Below are 15,332 nucleotides of genomic sequence, written 5' to 3'. Positions count from 1 at the left end.
GCACCTAATAACATACCAACACCAATTGAACCCAAGAATGACTCCACGAGTTCCTCAAACATGCTGATTAGATGGCTTGTTTTGAAGCCGGTCTCCTACCTGTAGTGCCTTGCTCTGTCCATGTACTCATGCTGTTCCATGCCCTGGGAATCCGCAGCCGAAACATCAATTATATTACTGTGGGAGGAAACAGAAACAAAAAAATAATATTTCTTCATTTCAATACGAATTTCCATGTCTAATGTGCAGCACACAATGTGTCACTTACAGAAGAGTCATACTAGAAGGGTTGACGGAAGTCAAATGAACAAGGATATTATTAATGATTACTCCGGTTGCGGGAAGTGCAAGGATTCAATTGGCTAAAACAAGTTCATGCTTTTAAACTGTTCAGAGATGAAGTGGCTGAAGAATAGCAGCCAGGAATGAATAAACACAGCTGATGCTGCAATCTGTCAAACTGCTATGGTTGATTATATATACAGATTAAAGATTATTAAAGATGACCAAAACAAGTGAGGCTTTGGCTTGTCAAAGGAATCTCAATTGAGAAGTATAATTTCAAGGCAGCAGAAGTAGGATACACATGAAGAACTGAATGACTCTGTAGTGCGTCTCCCTAGATTGAAGGGAGAGGGTGCTTGTAAGCCAAATTTACTGCCATTTACAAGGACCATAGATTGAGCTGGAGGACTATTGCACTGAGAGATTTTATCTTGTTAACTGGTTTTCCCCGAGTTGTACAATATTGGAGTACAGACATCTCATATTGAGATATATTGATATTTATACCTCAGAGTAAAAATAAATTAAAAATGTGGATGAATGACTTGGAAATGCAGGCATCTCTAGAAAGAAAGTTGTTTAAGCTATGAGACGTTAAAGGCACTTTTTCCAGAATTAGGAACTTGTACCTGGACTCCTATGATTAGTTAGCATTAGACACTGCTTGGAGTACCTACTGTAAAGTAGTAATTTGTAGGTCTATGTTAACTTTACGATTCTTTTTGTTATGAGAGCTCAGTTCTCCGCATAGTTTTTTGCAGAACTATTATTAATGGGATATTTACTTTGCACTCACAGATGAAGTTTAGCTTCAATTACAGTGTTTATTAGAAGATTGTTGTCACAGTTGAACGCGTTAGCAAAAATTAAGAGACTAAAGAGAAGTTTAAATATAAAAAAAAAATAGTTCCAACTAGTATGACTTTTTAAAAATAGACAGCCACTCGGTCAAAGGACGTTGATCATAAAGGAATGAGAAAGGAGGGAGTGGACAGCAAGATCTGGCAGTTTTTTGTACTGTACTGTATTATTTCTATAGTGATTACTAACTTTATGTCAGGCGCTGAAGCATTTACCCCACACGGATAGCATAATAAACCCTGTCCGTGTGAAGTTGGGAGGAAACTATCTTTACATTGAGCCTAAGAAAGAAGTGCTTCCATATCATACGTTAGAACGACGGAGGCACGATTATTGCATTATCGGATGCAGCGCTTGGAGATATGATGGAAGTGAGACAAACGGACATGCATGTTTAGAGTTTGTGTTATGCTGGCAACACCGATATATTTTGGAGGTCTATTTGCAGCGTTAATTTTTCTCTTTTAAGTTCTCAATCTGATTTTCTATGTTGGGTGTGTCAGGTCATCCACTCTAAGATGTTATAGATTTCGGGGAGGTAAAAGGTATATAAACAGAGTCTGGGGGAATCAGAGTTCTGCCTAATCCCTCATTAATTGGACAGGCATATAACGATATGCCCGTCCCCCTAATGAGGTATTAGGTAGTGAATTGGCATATATCATATGGGCGACATGGATTCTTTCAGACTGAGCAAGGGATTACCTTCAGAATGACTAGAATTGCTGTTTTCCATCTTGTGGTCAGAGGTAGGGTAGATTGTGTTTACTACATGTATGATGAATGGGGAGTCACTAAGGTTAAAATCCTTATTCGGGAGATGGGCCTGCAGTTGCTGAATAGTTCTGGGTACTTCTAATAATTAGTGGAGACGCTGGGACACCATATTTATTCTGTCTCAACGTATGTCGAGGTCATTACAAGGTTATTTTTGGCAAAGGTCACCAGTTTGGGTAGGGTACCTGGTCACAACTATCCCATAGTTCTGGAACATACTTGTACTGCTTATAATTCTGGATTTTTTACCAAGGTCAGAGGCAGACGCAATTATCTCGGGAACAACCAGGTTTTCACTTCTGTTCCAAACTTTGTCAACTAAGATTCAGAACCTTCTCGAACATACAAGGAGTTCTAGAGTGTGGCTGCTTGCATCAAGAAAAGCGTCCTTTAGACTGATTTCAATGCAGAAAGATGATCCTTGGTGCTAGCCTGGTGTGCAGTGTCCTCTCATGTATGCATTGCTTATATTCAATTTGTAGGTTTAGTGGCCTTTTGCTTGGGAGGCTTTGTGGACAATGCAAATAAAGTGCCTTCATCATTGTTCGTTTATGTACATGAAGTCAGAGGAGTGCTTGCAGGACTGGAGTCATGTGTTCTCTGGGGTGAAAACAGAGGATCGTTCTGGAGTCATGGTATATCTACACCTGACATACACATTAATCTATGATTTCCTGAAATCTATCTTCACCATGAATATAGCTCATCAACCATATCCAACACTTAACACTAAACCTTACACCTAAACCTTACCGTACCCCCACCTTGCTTTAAAACAACCCCTTAAGTGAAGGAGAGGCTGTCGCAGCATTGGTAGAGTGCTTCCACCGTACTAGTAGCTGGGTGCACCACTTGTAGTGAGGCATACCCAATTTCCTTGCCAACAGGGTCACCACAATAAAGCAGCCTTCTATTGCAACATGCACAAGACATTGAGCTTGACAACTGGACATTACAATACTTCTCAATGGTGTAAACCACAAGGTTCAAATCTGTAACCTAATCAGCCTACTCAAGGGCTACAACCCATGACACAATGTCGCATAAAACGCATTTATCTTGGTCTAGCTGTTCTAGATATCATTTACATTGTGGAAGCAAAATCCATTACGCTTCATTATTCCTAGAAAGAGGTTTCACTTAACTCTAGAGCTAATACCGGATTCTAAAGAGCTCATTCTGACCTAGCGGAGTGCTCCTAAAACGTATACGCTCACTTTCTCCTTAGTGAACACATGTTCTGACTCAGTGTCTTATTCAGAGTCACTGCTCTTCCAGTTTCCCGATAAAAAACAATGTCACCCAATTTTTACTTCATATACAAATTATGTGACATGGTTATTGGAAATACTACGTACCATCCAGATTTTTAGGTCACTGAACAAGCTGGCTACATGGACCAAAGAGTTCCTCTGAACAAGGCGAGAAGGAAGATTCAGTATCCACGATCTCTACTGCAATTTCTCACACCCCAAAAATTAGCTTGTTTGGGAAATCCAAGGAGATATTTATTCATTTCACATCAAAAAAGACATGACTCTATATGGCCAAAATAATTGCACTGAGTAACTTTATGTCCGTACTTTCCTTTTTCACCATGGCGATTACTGAATAGTCCCTTACCCAGTGTCATCACAGTTCGATAATTCAATTTATGTGGCTTTGCAAAATCGATCTCTAGGAATTGCGTCCAGCCTAGAATACAACCACCAAACGTAAGGAAGAGTTGAGATCTCTGGGATCACCTCTAATACCTTCTACTAGCCCAACTTTCTGCCCTAGGCTCCTAATTACCATTATAATACTAACTTATGAATGAGGGATAAATTCATCCAAACTAATTGTCCAAAATTACTGACCCTCACCTACGTGAGAGCCAAGTACCTCATAAGTCTGCTTTTACATAAAGTCACCCAAGTCACTCACATCAGTGGTGCCCTCAACCTGCACTACCAGCCCAACCTACCACAGTGCAAAACAACACACATCTTGGCACGAATATAGAAAATATATATAAATATGTGCTTCTCCTTGCCTATATGCCATCTGATCCATTAGGCAGCCGCTATCAATATGTGACCTCATTATGTGTGTCATGACACCAACCGTGTTGTAACCGCACTATAATGGGCACCCAGCTATGCATTCACCACAAGCGTCTGGCACTTGAATTTCACAAAACATCAAATTCACACATCCAAATCATAGACTTGCACTGCACAAAGGAACAGATCTTTTCATTGTTGGGAATAATCAATGTTCCCAAAGCATTTCGTCAGCTGATTTTATCTGGAATCATATTGCTAAGAGGCCATCTCATCACAAGGAGCTGACTCACAATAGAGAACTGCCAAATGCCACAAAAATATTTGACATTACTATTTTCAGAGAATAAAAATACACCCAAGAACAGTGACAGCCATGGCAAGGATGAAGTTGTGAACTTCGTTGCCAGCGATGGAGTTCGTGAATATATAACACATGCTTTTCTTCACTGTAGCTTCTAGGTGGTCATCAAAGTATGTGTAGGGTATGTTAGCTCAGGGGTTTTTCACATGCTCACTCTTTGTTTGGTGGGGGAGAGTGATAAGGATCTACAAAAAGGTGCAAAGTCTGGCACTTCAAAACACATAAATGAACACCGATCCCTGAAGTAGAGTAATTCTTTTTTTGTGTGTATACAGATTGGGGTAAAGTATAAGCCACTACCTGTTTGGGAGCCGTTCGATTACCATTCAATTAAAACCATATAGGTTACCATTTAAAAAGGAGGCGTAAAGGCACTGCAGTGAACTCCTAGAGTATATGGGGAGCTCCTCAAGAACGGTTCACTAAATGGGGTGAAAATTGTTGGAACAGCGATAGCGTGCACAAGTACTAGGATCTTAATGTAGCAGCATCATAGATACCGAAATACAGCCACCAAAGCGTCAGCACATATGAAGATAGTCTTGCCTGCAGAAGAGCAAAGCGGCACAGTAACAAGAGTATGAAAAGGCCAGCAAAAAGTAGCATTCGTAAGAGAAAAAAATCTGCCAACTCTTCCACTTTGTGGGATAAATTTCCCACTAAATATGCATGGGAGTACACAGCACTTTGATTATATTTAAGCACTTTGCAGACTGATTTTTTTAAGATTTCATTTGAAATTAGTCTTGGTTAAATCCACTGAATGTTTTAATTAAGTGGCTATGCTATGTGAAAGCCCTGTGCAATTTACTGGTGTTATTAAATTAACATCTGGAAGATGTGACTTTTTAGATTATTTGTTACTTTTAGGCTCCGATGCATCAGCCAGGCACTTTAGGTTTAGTATAAGCAGTTGGCAGATTATTTCATCCTAGGTGCGGTGACATAACTTTTTTATAATTGAGACATAAGGCACAGTCTTTTGACCTCATAGTTTTTGACCTGAATGTTATAATGAATTGCATGTTTAAATGTAATTTTAATCTAGAATACAATTTGTGTAAATCATTTGTGCTTTTGCGGCTATTGTTTAAGCCGAAAGAAGATATTTTGACTGACTGACACTATATATGTTTAAGCGCAAAACTTTCAGTGGAAAATTTCACTTAGAGGTCAAGTTTGGGGAGATTTATTTATTTATTTATTTTTTAATTCTAGGAGTTTTACATAGTGCAAACTAGACCTGAGACATCGGGTATCAGATCGCTTTACATGAGCACCAAGTTTCATTACATGAGGACACATTAATTTTTGTTAGGCACGGGGAGATAAAGTGATTTGCCCAAAATCACAGGATGTGGAGCGTCGTTGCCGAGACTCGAACACGGTTCCCCAGCTTTGAGGTCGACCGCTCTAGCCATAAGGCTACATCCTCTATATATTTTTGTAAGCGCAGACACCTTAAACCTTTGGTTACAGAAAAATATGCACGCTCCCCTGAATGCACCCACAGACTCCTTATTCTACTAGGTGTTGAGATATTTCCTGTCTTGAATAGTAGAGCATAGGTGCTCCTATTTTGCTGGGTGTGGCAGGAGAGACAGAGTGAGGTACACATAGGCAAACATCTTGAAAAGCATAACTTTAAAAAGTCTCAACAAGTACAAGCCCATTTCTACATAGGAGGATTGGCTGGCTTGACCCAGTGCTCACAATGCCCTTCAACCGAGTTCCTTTGAGGGATAAGGCAAGGGGGGCTTAGAAGGTGATTATTTCCGGCACAGGTGTGAAGTACTCTCAGAAGTACTTTAGAAAGCTACGGTTACTCATATTAGTGGTTTCTGGTACTCTTGTTGAAGACCTACTCAGAAATGCTTAACATAACGCCTATTGGTAAGATGCACATGGCCCTTTGAGACATCTTGGCACTAAATAACATGTTTATAGATACTGAGCTCAATGGGTCTCCTTTTAGCGACCTCAGAAAGGTGAAAGGCTGAGTGGGTACACCAGGATTTGAACCTGTGACTGAGCTAAAACACCGATCGCTGAAGGAGATGCATTAGTCCGTTGAACCACCAAACCCCACTTCCTTCAGCTAATATTCCCAAAAACTTTGGTTCACCTCTTCGTCTGTTCTGTAAAGGTGCTTCAGGCATTTTTTCTCCAACTTTGTAGAAAAAGGCAGTAATTTCCAAAGGGGAGACGTAGTACTGGGTGGATTAACCGGCACCTACTGCCAAAACTATTAACTGAAATAAAGACTGTAATTCGTTCAGTTTCAATCAATATTGAAAAGTTATATGGGTCACTGCCCATGCCTACATAGTGCATATTGCCAATCAAATCACTACTAGATGTCATACCAGGTCGGCAGAACGTAAAGAGAACAATGCAAGGAATGAATATATGACGTTACCACGATATCAAATACAACGCATGGCTTTACCACGCGAATTTTACATCGCTAGAGTCTTTACCACGCAGAATAATAGAACGCAGCATTTTAACACGCATAAATACGTTAGTATTCATCCAGCGTCGATTATGCCCAAAAAAAACTATTAAATAAACATAATGAAACTGATAGGCAAAAAAAATACGTCTTCAGTAGTGACATTGTCTTTTTTCACTTTCACTGACCCTCAAGCAAGATGGCTGAATATTTCTTCAAAGAATATCATTTGTTAATTAGTAATACACGTTTTATTTACACATTCACTTATCTATTTTAATTGTTTTTTAATATAGATTCATTAATGATTGTTGTTGTTTGTTTGGGGGGGGGGGGGGAGATCCCCCCCAGCCCCCTTTTTTTAAAATTATTTTTATTTGATTTTTGGGGGGGGGGGGGTTGACCCCCCCAGCCCCCCTTTTATTTTTTTCCATTTACACCCATCCCTTTACTACTTATAACGTATTTAATTAATGCATGAAAACACCTATCAAAATAAAAAAAGGACTTTTCTTTTTAGTACACGCAGAACGTAGGATTGTTGACCGGAACGTTTCTTTCGTGGTAAAGACGATCGTTGAAGGCATACGCGTGGGAAAGACGTTTACGTGGTAAGTGCCTCGTTGTAAACGTTACGCGTAGTGATGCCTTCGTTGTAAATGATGTTTCCCGCAAGGAATGTATTCAAACAGACAGGCTTTGAGAGGAATGCACAACCGAGTAGTGTGTAGTTTGCTAGTTTCAGCAGAAAGTTGTTACATGATTTGAGAAACGAGAGAGCATCTTTAATCACATCTAGCAGTGGGACGTAGCCAGCGGTCTCATTCAAAATATGCCAGAGGATGTTTTGAAGAGGTTATGTGGAATCGAAGATCATGCATATTAGAGGGGGGATATATAAGCTCCAAAATGCCCCTAAGGCAAGAGAGCACTCGGGGCATTGGCAGGAGTAAATCCATTTATTAGTAAAAATGTTCACCCTGTACAGAATGCTTCAACAGTCTTATGGTTGGGTTCACCGCTTCCGCAGCTTTCGTTGATTTCCGCCGACGCGTTTCGAAGCTCAATGCTTCTTCTTCAAAGGCTCAGCTCCCTGCATGTAGGACCATCTGAGGGCTTTTATATATGCTGGCAACAATGGTGAAGAGAAGTGCGTCCATTCAGGATTAATTATCGTGGCACACTACGTTAAGAGGGTGTGGTATTGACATAAATGAAGGTATGTCGTGAACAACCGTGAGACTGTTGAAGCATTCTGTACAGGGGGAGAATTTTTACTAATGAATGGATTTACTCCTGCCAATGCCTCGAGTGCTCTCCTGCCTTAGTGTAGGAAAAGCACTATCTATCTATCTATCTATCTATCTATCTATTACCTACTGGCGGTCGCCAGTAGGTAGTTATAGTTAGGACCTAGTTTCCATAGGAAATCCGCAACATTCTATTGGGAATAATTTTGGCGCCGGTTGATGAATCTCCCCGAATTTCTCAAAGAAGATGGCCCGCTCCGCTCCTTTCCTGAAAGTCTCAGGAAGATTAGTCAAGCGGCGGCCGAGAAAAAAGGGGGGGTCCCAAAACGTGTTTTCCCCATGTTAATTTCCAGAGGACGATTAGACACGGCTACAGCCCGAACCGCTGAACGAAATTACACCAAATTTGGGGAAATGGTAGGGTCTGGTACGCAGATCACGCTTTTGTTTAAATGGTGTAAATCCCTCCAGTAGTTGCTGAGAAAATTAAAGTTAAAATCAATGATATATCTATAAGCGCGCAGCGTGCGCGCACCTTGCCGTGCACGAGCTTCATGCTGATTGGCTGCCACTGTCTGTGAACACTCCAAAACAGAAATTGATGGCAGCCATCTTGTGCCTCAGTAGACTGGGGCACAAGAAAGCAGAAAATAAAAGTGTAGAACTCAACAAGCATTTGCAATGCAATAGGTCTCGCATTATTAAAGTTAGAGCTATTGACATTGTAAATGGCAATGCCTTTTATTTATGTTTTTGCTTTTAAAACATAAATAAAAGGCATTGTCATTTACAATGCTAATAGCTTTTAATGTAATGTGTTTATAAGGATCATTATGTACAATAAATCATTATTGTTATATCACATGGGTCAAGAAGCTGTTTCTTAAGGAGCCCAATTATACAATTTGAGGTGAAAATAAGCCTATAACAATGGGAGAAAGCAATCGAGCCTTATTTGGCGGTAGTATGATCAGTTGGGAAGCGTTCAATTTTAAGAAGCAGACCTAACCTTCCTCCTACTTCATTGAAGGATTTTTAAATATTGGGTCTTCGAAAGATTCAGATGAGGAGCACAATGTTATCAGCAACCTAGTACCTGGGAGAAATGTCGGAAGCACGAATGTAAATGGTGTTTTTAAAATACTTGCATTTGAAACACAAATCATTAAAGCACAGGATTGCTAGCCACTAGTACAAGTGTTAACGTACCTACAATACATGATCATTGCTACAGCAATTATATTTTGACCCAGAAGTTACAACAGGCCTTATCCATGTAATATAGAAGAAAATGAGGCCTCTGCACGATGCATCAATGACCAAAAGTAACTGCTATTAATACATAGGGCCACTGGAATTATGCGCCAGAAGAGGGACAACTTTGCTACAAGGTTGAGTAAATCATGCGGCAAGAAAAAGAAAATTATGCAGTGTAATTCAGCACATTTAATAATAGCATTACTTCATTAATTTGTACTTTTTACACTTGTTAACACCGGCTGGGCATTGAGTGCACCTCATTAGTACCAGTTTAATACTCAAATATAGCAATAAGCAACAGAAAGGTGTCCAGTCACCCTTTGCAAAGGGCCTTCCACTACGCAGTAACACGTGCAGCAGTATTTTTTTAGTAACATTTGAACCGCGTGAGCTAGAAACATTTTTTGTTGAAATCTGTAGATGATGGATTATGTTGCAAATGTGGCAAATCTATAATTATGAGAAAAATTGGCACAGCCCACCATTGCGTAATTCCAGTGGCCCTGACGATAACCACTGACAAGGCTGAATTCCATTGGTCAGATTAGATGGATATGATTACTAAAATGTCTTAATGATTGAAATTGCTAATAGAAAATTGTATAATGGGTGGCTCCCAGGTCCTGGGCATGTAAGTGATCAATGTAAGTGGGGTCCTGTAGTGGACGTAACTGAGGGCATGTTGCCAGCTGGAAGGGATGAAGTGGCGTCTACCACTGCACATCAAAGGGATAACTGCTGGTAAAATGGTACAACAGGGTATTGCAAATGATGACCTAGTGCATTATCAAAGATTTCAACACAAGATAGTTTGCTGTGTACCTGACATAGGGTATCAAATGAACTTTTTGCGTGGAGGTTTAAGACAATAGAAGACAGAAGAGAACATATGACTTACATGAGGTCAGGGCAGCATTTGTGAATGATTGCACACAGTGCCAAGCCACTCTTCCATGACTTGGTGAGATCAGTCACATTTACACCTGTGTACCCTTCTGTCAATTTTTGACACCAGCCCAGAAACTTACTGGAACGGGCAACAGATTCATTGCGTATGAGGTTACTTGTTGTTGTATAACATATCTGGATGCAATGACAGAAACAGCAAAATACAAGTCGGGCTGCACACTATGCGAAACAGTAAACACAGATTTTTAACCTGTGCTTTCAAGGCACGCCCCTAATTACACTGGCTACGCTCTTTTGAGAGACCCCCCCCCCCCCCGTTTTTTCACCCGACTTAAAGCCCTGCGCTGCCTGCTGCCACCCAGCACCAACCCTTGAACCAAAATCCAGGCCAGAGGTGACCATCTGCGTGCTCTTTCTGCAGTAGAATTAGTTTAGCAAGTCTACCAACTTACTTTATCAACGAGTGTAGGGTTAAGGGAACGTGGGGGGGTGGGGGCGGGGCATCATTAGTCAGTTTTCGAAACAAAGCCAGAAAGCGGACACACGACACACACTGACTGCAGAGTGCTCTAGGCAGTGCACTGAGGTGCGTGCGCTATTAACTGATAAATAAGGACACACTCGGCCAGGCGGGCCGGATAGCCTGCAGTGCCTGTCTCACCTGGTGCTGCAGCTGTTGGGCTGTTACTACAGTACTAGTGGTGGCTAGTGGCTGGCTACACTACTACTGCTGTGAGCCTGCGGTCCTCCACTAACGTCATCGTCGCGCTGGCTGGAGAGTTCAGTTGAATGTCCGTTGAAGTGTGATGACTCGGTGGTGGGATGCGACCGGCCCATGCATGGGTGTGCTGGGGCGTGGTAATGCGCAATCTGAAATCTGCGCACGCTCACGCTGCCTGCTGCCGCCCAACCCCCTCAGATTAAAGACTCAAAATCCTATCCAACCCACATCAATCAGTATCCCCCGCCCACTGGACGGGAACACTGAACTAAGGGCCGCGCGGCCGCAGTTCGCGGAACATAGATTGCACTGACTCTGACTGGGACTGTGGATTAATGACAAGACAGATGGACAAGCTCAGAAGCAGGTACTACGAACGAGTTCCCTAAAATAACTAACACTGTGACACTGTAAAGTTCAGTTACAGTACCAGTAGTGAGGTAAAAGAAAGTCAATTGCGTGCAGCAGCATGTACTGTAGACCCGGCCCTAATAATTGAAAACACGTGCGAGCAAAAGCGCCACTGCCCCATAATTTGCGGGCGCCTTAAGTAATTAAATTCGGGAGGGAGCCTACCCCTCGTGTGTCCCCCCGCATCACCGCCGCAGCCCGGTACAAACCGAGCATCGCCGCCGGCCTGCGACCAGGAAGTCAGGCAGGCCGGGCGGGACAACCGGAAACAGGAAGTAGGAGGGCGGGAGCCTACCCCGCCTCCCACGGAAGAGACGCGGCTGTTTGAGCACCGGAGCAGGCAGGAGCCTACCTTGCGCCCCGGTGCCGAAGGAGGGAGGAAGAGTCCTGCTGCCGGGCCCTGCAGCTGCCGATGAGAGGAGAGCCGCCGCCGCACCAAGGAAGCCGGTGAGTGGGGCTTCGCCTTGTTGCTGAGCTGCGATGGCGGGGGGGCATGTGTGTGTGCGCGTGCGGCGGCGGGGGGCTGTGTATGTATGTGTGTGAGCGTGCGTGTGTGTATGTGTCTTGGAGTGTGTGTGACTGTGGGGGGGGAGGGAGTGTGTGTGAGCGAGTGTCTGTGTATATGCGCACGCATGTGCACGGCGCGGGACGGAACGTGCGCGTTCGCGCACCCAAATCTGGTAGAAACGCTCGTAACACCCTCTTGTCCTTCCTTCCCCCGAGACAGGCAACTATACGTCTCCAGCTGGACACGCATCCTTCGGATGCAGTTTACCAGCGAGACCTAAAAAATAAAAGTGTAGAACTCAAAAAGGGGGCAGGGTAGAAGCACCCTGACCCCCTAGGCCTGCTCAGGGGGTCCCACAGGGACCCCCAAGGCGGAAAAAAAATCGCGGGGTGCACCATATGATGAGTGTATGAGTGCCTATATAGAACTGTTAGTAAATGACCGAATATGTATGTAGATTTTTGAAATACTGAATAGGTTGTTCTAACCGGAATTGGTATCTCCATTTTTTTGAAAATGTTACTTTCTATTTTTGATCGTGTGTATCAAAGGAGAGGAGGTCTGCCACGAGAATGATGTCATCAGTGATGTCATCAGGGATGTCATTTGAGATGTCATGAGTGATGTCACTGACCATGTCATGAGTGATGTAATATGTGACATCATCAGCAGTGCATTGCGGGCGCGTGAGTTATAGTTAGCTGAACTAACTATAACAGGGGAATTTCAAAGGTTTTGTATGAGTAAAATGACCAGCTAACTATAACTGGTGTGAAACCTATGGTTTTTTCAGTGAATTTCAAAGGTTTTTAAAATGCTAATTCCCAACTATAACGTGTGTAAAACCTATGGTTTTTTCAGTGAATATATATATATATATATATATATATATATATATATATATATATATATATATATATATATATATATATATATATATATATATATATATATATATATATGCAGCTCACATGAGAAGGACTCACCAGCACTACAGAGGCCAGCAGGCAGTGCGCCTGTGAACTCCCACTGGGCCGGGTCTCACCAAGGACACCAGGTGCTGCATAAAAGTGCAAGGCGCTGCTGAATGACTATCACGCCCATGATTAAGTGCAGGGTTGCACGAAACGCGTCGGGCTCTTAAGATTTGTGGATGTGTCCTGAATTCCTGCTGCAGCCTTTCTCAATAAAGCGGTGAAAACATACCTCTTGCGTGTGGCTTCCTTCAACGAGGGCAACCTTCATTTTTGGATATATATATATATATATACACCTCTACCACCTACCACACTGCTGCAAGCGCGCTGGACTAGCGCTGTGGAAATTTTAACCTTTTGCTCGTTTTTGTTTGCATTACCTTTGTGTTTGTATTGGGTTTTACCTTATCTTGTTTTTAACTTCTGGCCTTCTGCCTACACTTCGCTCCCCATACTGCATATAAAAAAAGGGCACCTTTGTGCCTCTAAATCACCACTACTTTGTGGGTCCGGGTCCTGGGTCTCCATTTCGGGCGCCATCTTTGATTGGGGCCTGGTATTCGGCGGCGGCCGCCATCTTAGAGCGGACTCGCGCGCCTAGGGCTCATTGGCGAGCCTATTTAAGGCGGTCCTTCGTGGGGCAGGGGTCTCTACCACCTACCACACTGCTGCAAGCGCGCTGGACTAGCGCTGTGGAAATTTTAACCTTTTGCTCGTTTTTGTTTGCATTACCTTTGTGTTTGTATTGGGTTTTACCTTATCTTGTTTTTAACTTCTGGCCTTCTGCCTACACTTCGCTCCCCATACTGCATATAAAAAAAGGGCACCTTTGTGCCTCTAAATCACCACTACTTTGTGGGTCCGGGTCCTGGGTCTCCATTTCGGGCGCCATCTTTGATTGGGGCCTGGTATTCGGCGGCGGCCGCCATCTTAGAGCGGACTCGCGCGCCTAGGGCTCATTGGCGAGCCTATTTAAGGCGGTCCTTCGTGGGGCAGGGGTCTCTACCACCTACCACACTGCTGCAAGCGCGCTGGACTAGCGCTGTGGAAATTTTAACCTTTTGCTCGTTTTTGTTTGCATTACCTTTGTGTTTGTATTGGGTTTTACCTTATCTTGTTTTTAACTTCTGGCCTTCTGCCTACACTTCGCTCCCCATACTGCATATAAAAAAAGGGCACCTTTGTGCCTCTAAATCACCACTACTTTGTGGGTCCGGGTCCTGGGTCTCCATTTCGGGCGCCATCTTTGATTGGGGCCTGGTATTCGGCGGCGGCGGCCGCCATCTTAGAGCGGACTCGCGCGCCTAGGGCTCATTGGAGAGCCTATTTAAAGTCGCTCCCTTACGTGCAGCGGTACGCGCAGGTGGACGCCTTCCCTGTGCCTGAGTCGTGCCGGAGTCCTGCCCGTCTGCGCCCGTCAGAGTCCCGGAGGCGGCGGGGCGGTGGAGGATTTGGGTCAGGTGAGGGTAAGGATGATCCACTACTCCTCGGCGACTCTTCACGCCCTGCGCACTTCATCCTGCTTATGTCGCTCTGTATTCCCCGGTCGGTACAGGGGGAAACGTCATTGCCCGGCTTGCGGCTGGTCGCCCACGGGGGCAAAGTGTAGTGTCCTTAGGACACCCGAGGCACACGTGAAACACCGCTGCTTGCTGCTGAACACTAGATCGGTAGCAAGACATGCCCTACATATTCACGATCTTCTTGTCAGGGAGAATCCGTTATGCCTGCTCCTGACCGAAACCTGGTTGGGAGAGGCATCGAACCCAGATATTTTTACTGCGATCCCTCCAACCTATAATATCTTTCGCCAAGATAGAGCCAAGGGTAGGGGGGGGGGGGGGGATAGTCGCCGTGGTGGTGAGGAAAACCATTTCCTGCTCAGTTCTCCCTGTGAACTCCATCGAGGGCTCTGAATCTCTGAGCTTTACGCTCAGACTGTCTCCTGGTCAAGCGCTTAAGGGACTGTTGGTCTACAGGCCTCCCGGCCCGGTGGGCTCCTTTTGGGATGACCTACAGACAGCCATCTCGGAGTTGGCACTGTCGGCGCAACACTGTCTGCTGGCAGGCGATTTTAATTTTCATCTTGATGTCTCGGATGATCCGGATGGGTATCAAACTCCTAGATATTACATCTTCGCTTGGCCTGGCTCCGTTTGTGCTAGGGCCTACTCACGAGAAAGGGCATACCCTTGACCAGGTGTTCTCTTCTGTCCCTATTGTTGACATCGTTGCACGGCCGGTGCTCTGGTCGGATCATTGGCTGATTGGGTTTTCTGTGTTGGAAATCGGGCAATCTGGTATCTGTGCCCCTGCAGTGCCCAGAGCTGCCTCAAGAGCTTTGCACAGAGTGACGCCTGCCATGTTGGAGCAGGCGCTCATGGAACATCAGTGTTCTCTCTCGGGCGACCCGGAAAGAGACACCGAGGCCCTGCAGCGATGGTTGACGGAGAGGTTGGATATTCTCGCCCCAAGGGTAACTCCCCGGTCCACCGCGATACGGCAATCT

The 15,332-nt window shown here is 44.0% G+C and overlaps 1 protein-coding gene across 1 annotated transcript in view; it reads right to left on the bottom strand.

The window, feature by feature from the left end:
* LAMTOR1 (late endosomal/lysosomal adaptor, MAPK and MTOR activator 1) overlaps window positions 1-15,332 on the bottom strand; it is a 102,549-nt gene that overhangs the window by 31,979 nt on the left and 55,238 nt on the right. The window contains exon 3 of the mRNA XM_078658628.1: window positions 100-177. Coding sequence (XP_078514754.1) covers window positions 100-177 — 78 coding nt within the window. The remainder of the gene's footprint in view (window positions 1-99; window positions 178-15,332) is intronic.

This window comes from Lissotriton helveticus, chromosome 8 (genome assembly GCF_964261635.1).
Source record: "Lissotriton helveticus chromosome 8, aLisHel1.1, whole genome shotgun sequence".
Classification (NCBI taxonomy): domain Eukaryota; kingdom Metazoa; phylum Chordata; class Amphibia; order Caudata; family Salamandridae; genus Lissotriton; species Lissotriton helveticus.
The sequence above is the reverse complement of the archived record's forward strand: the minus strand, read 5'-3'. Positions and strand labels throughout refer to the sequence as shown.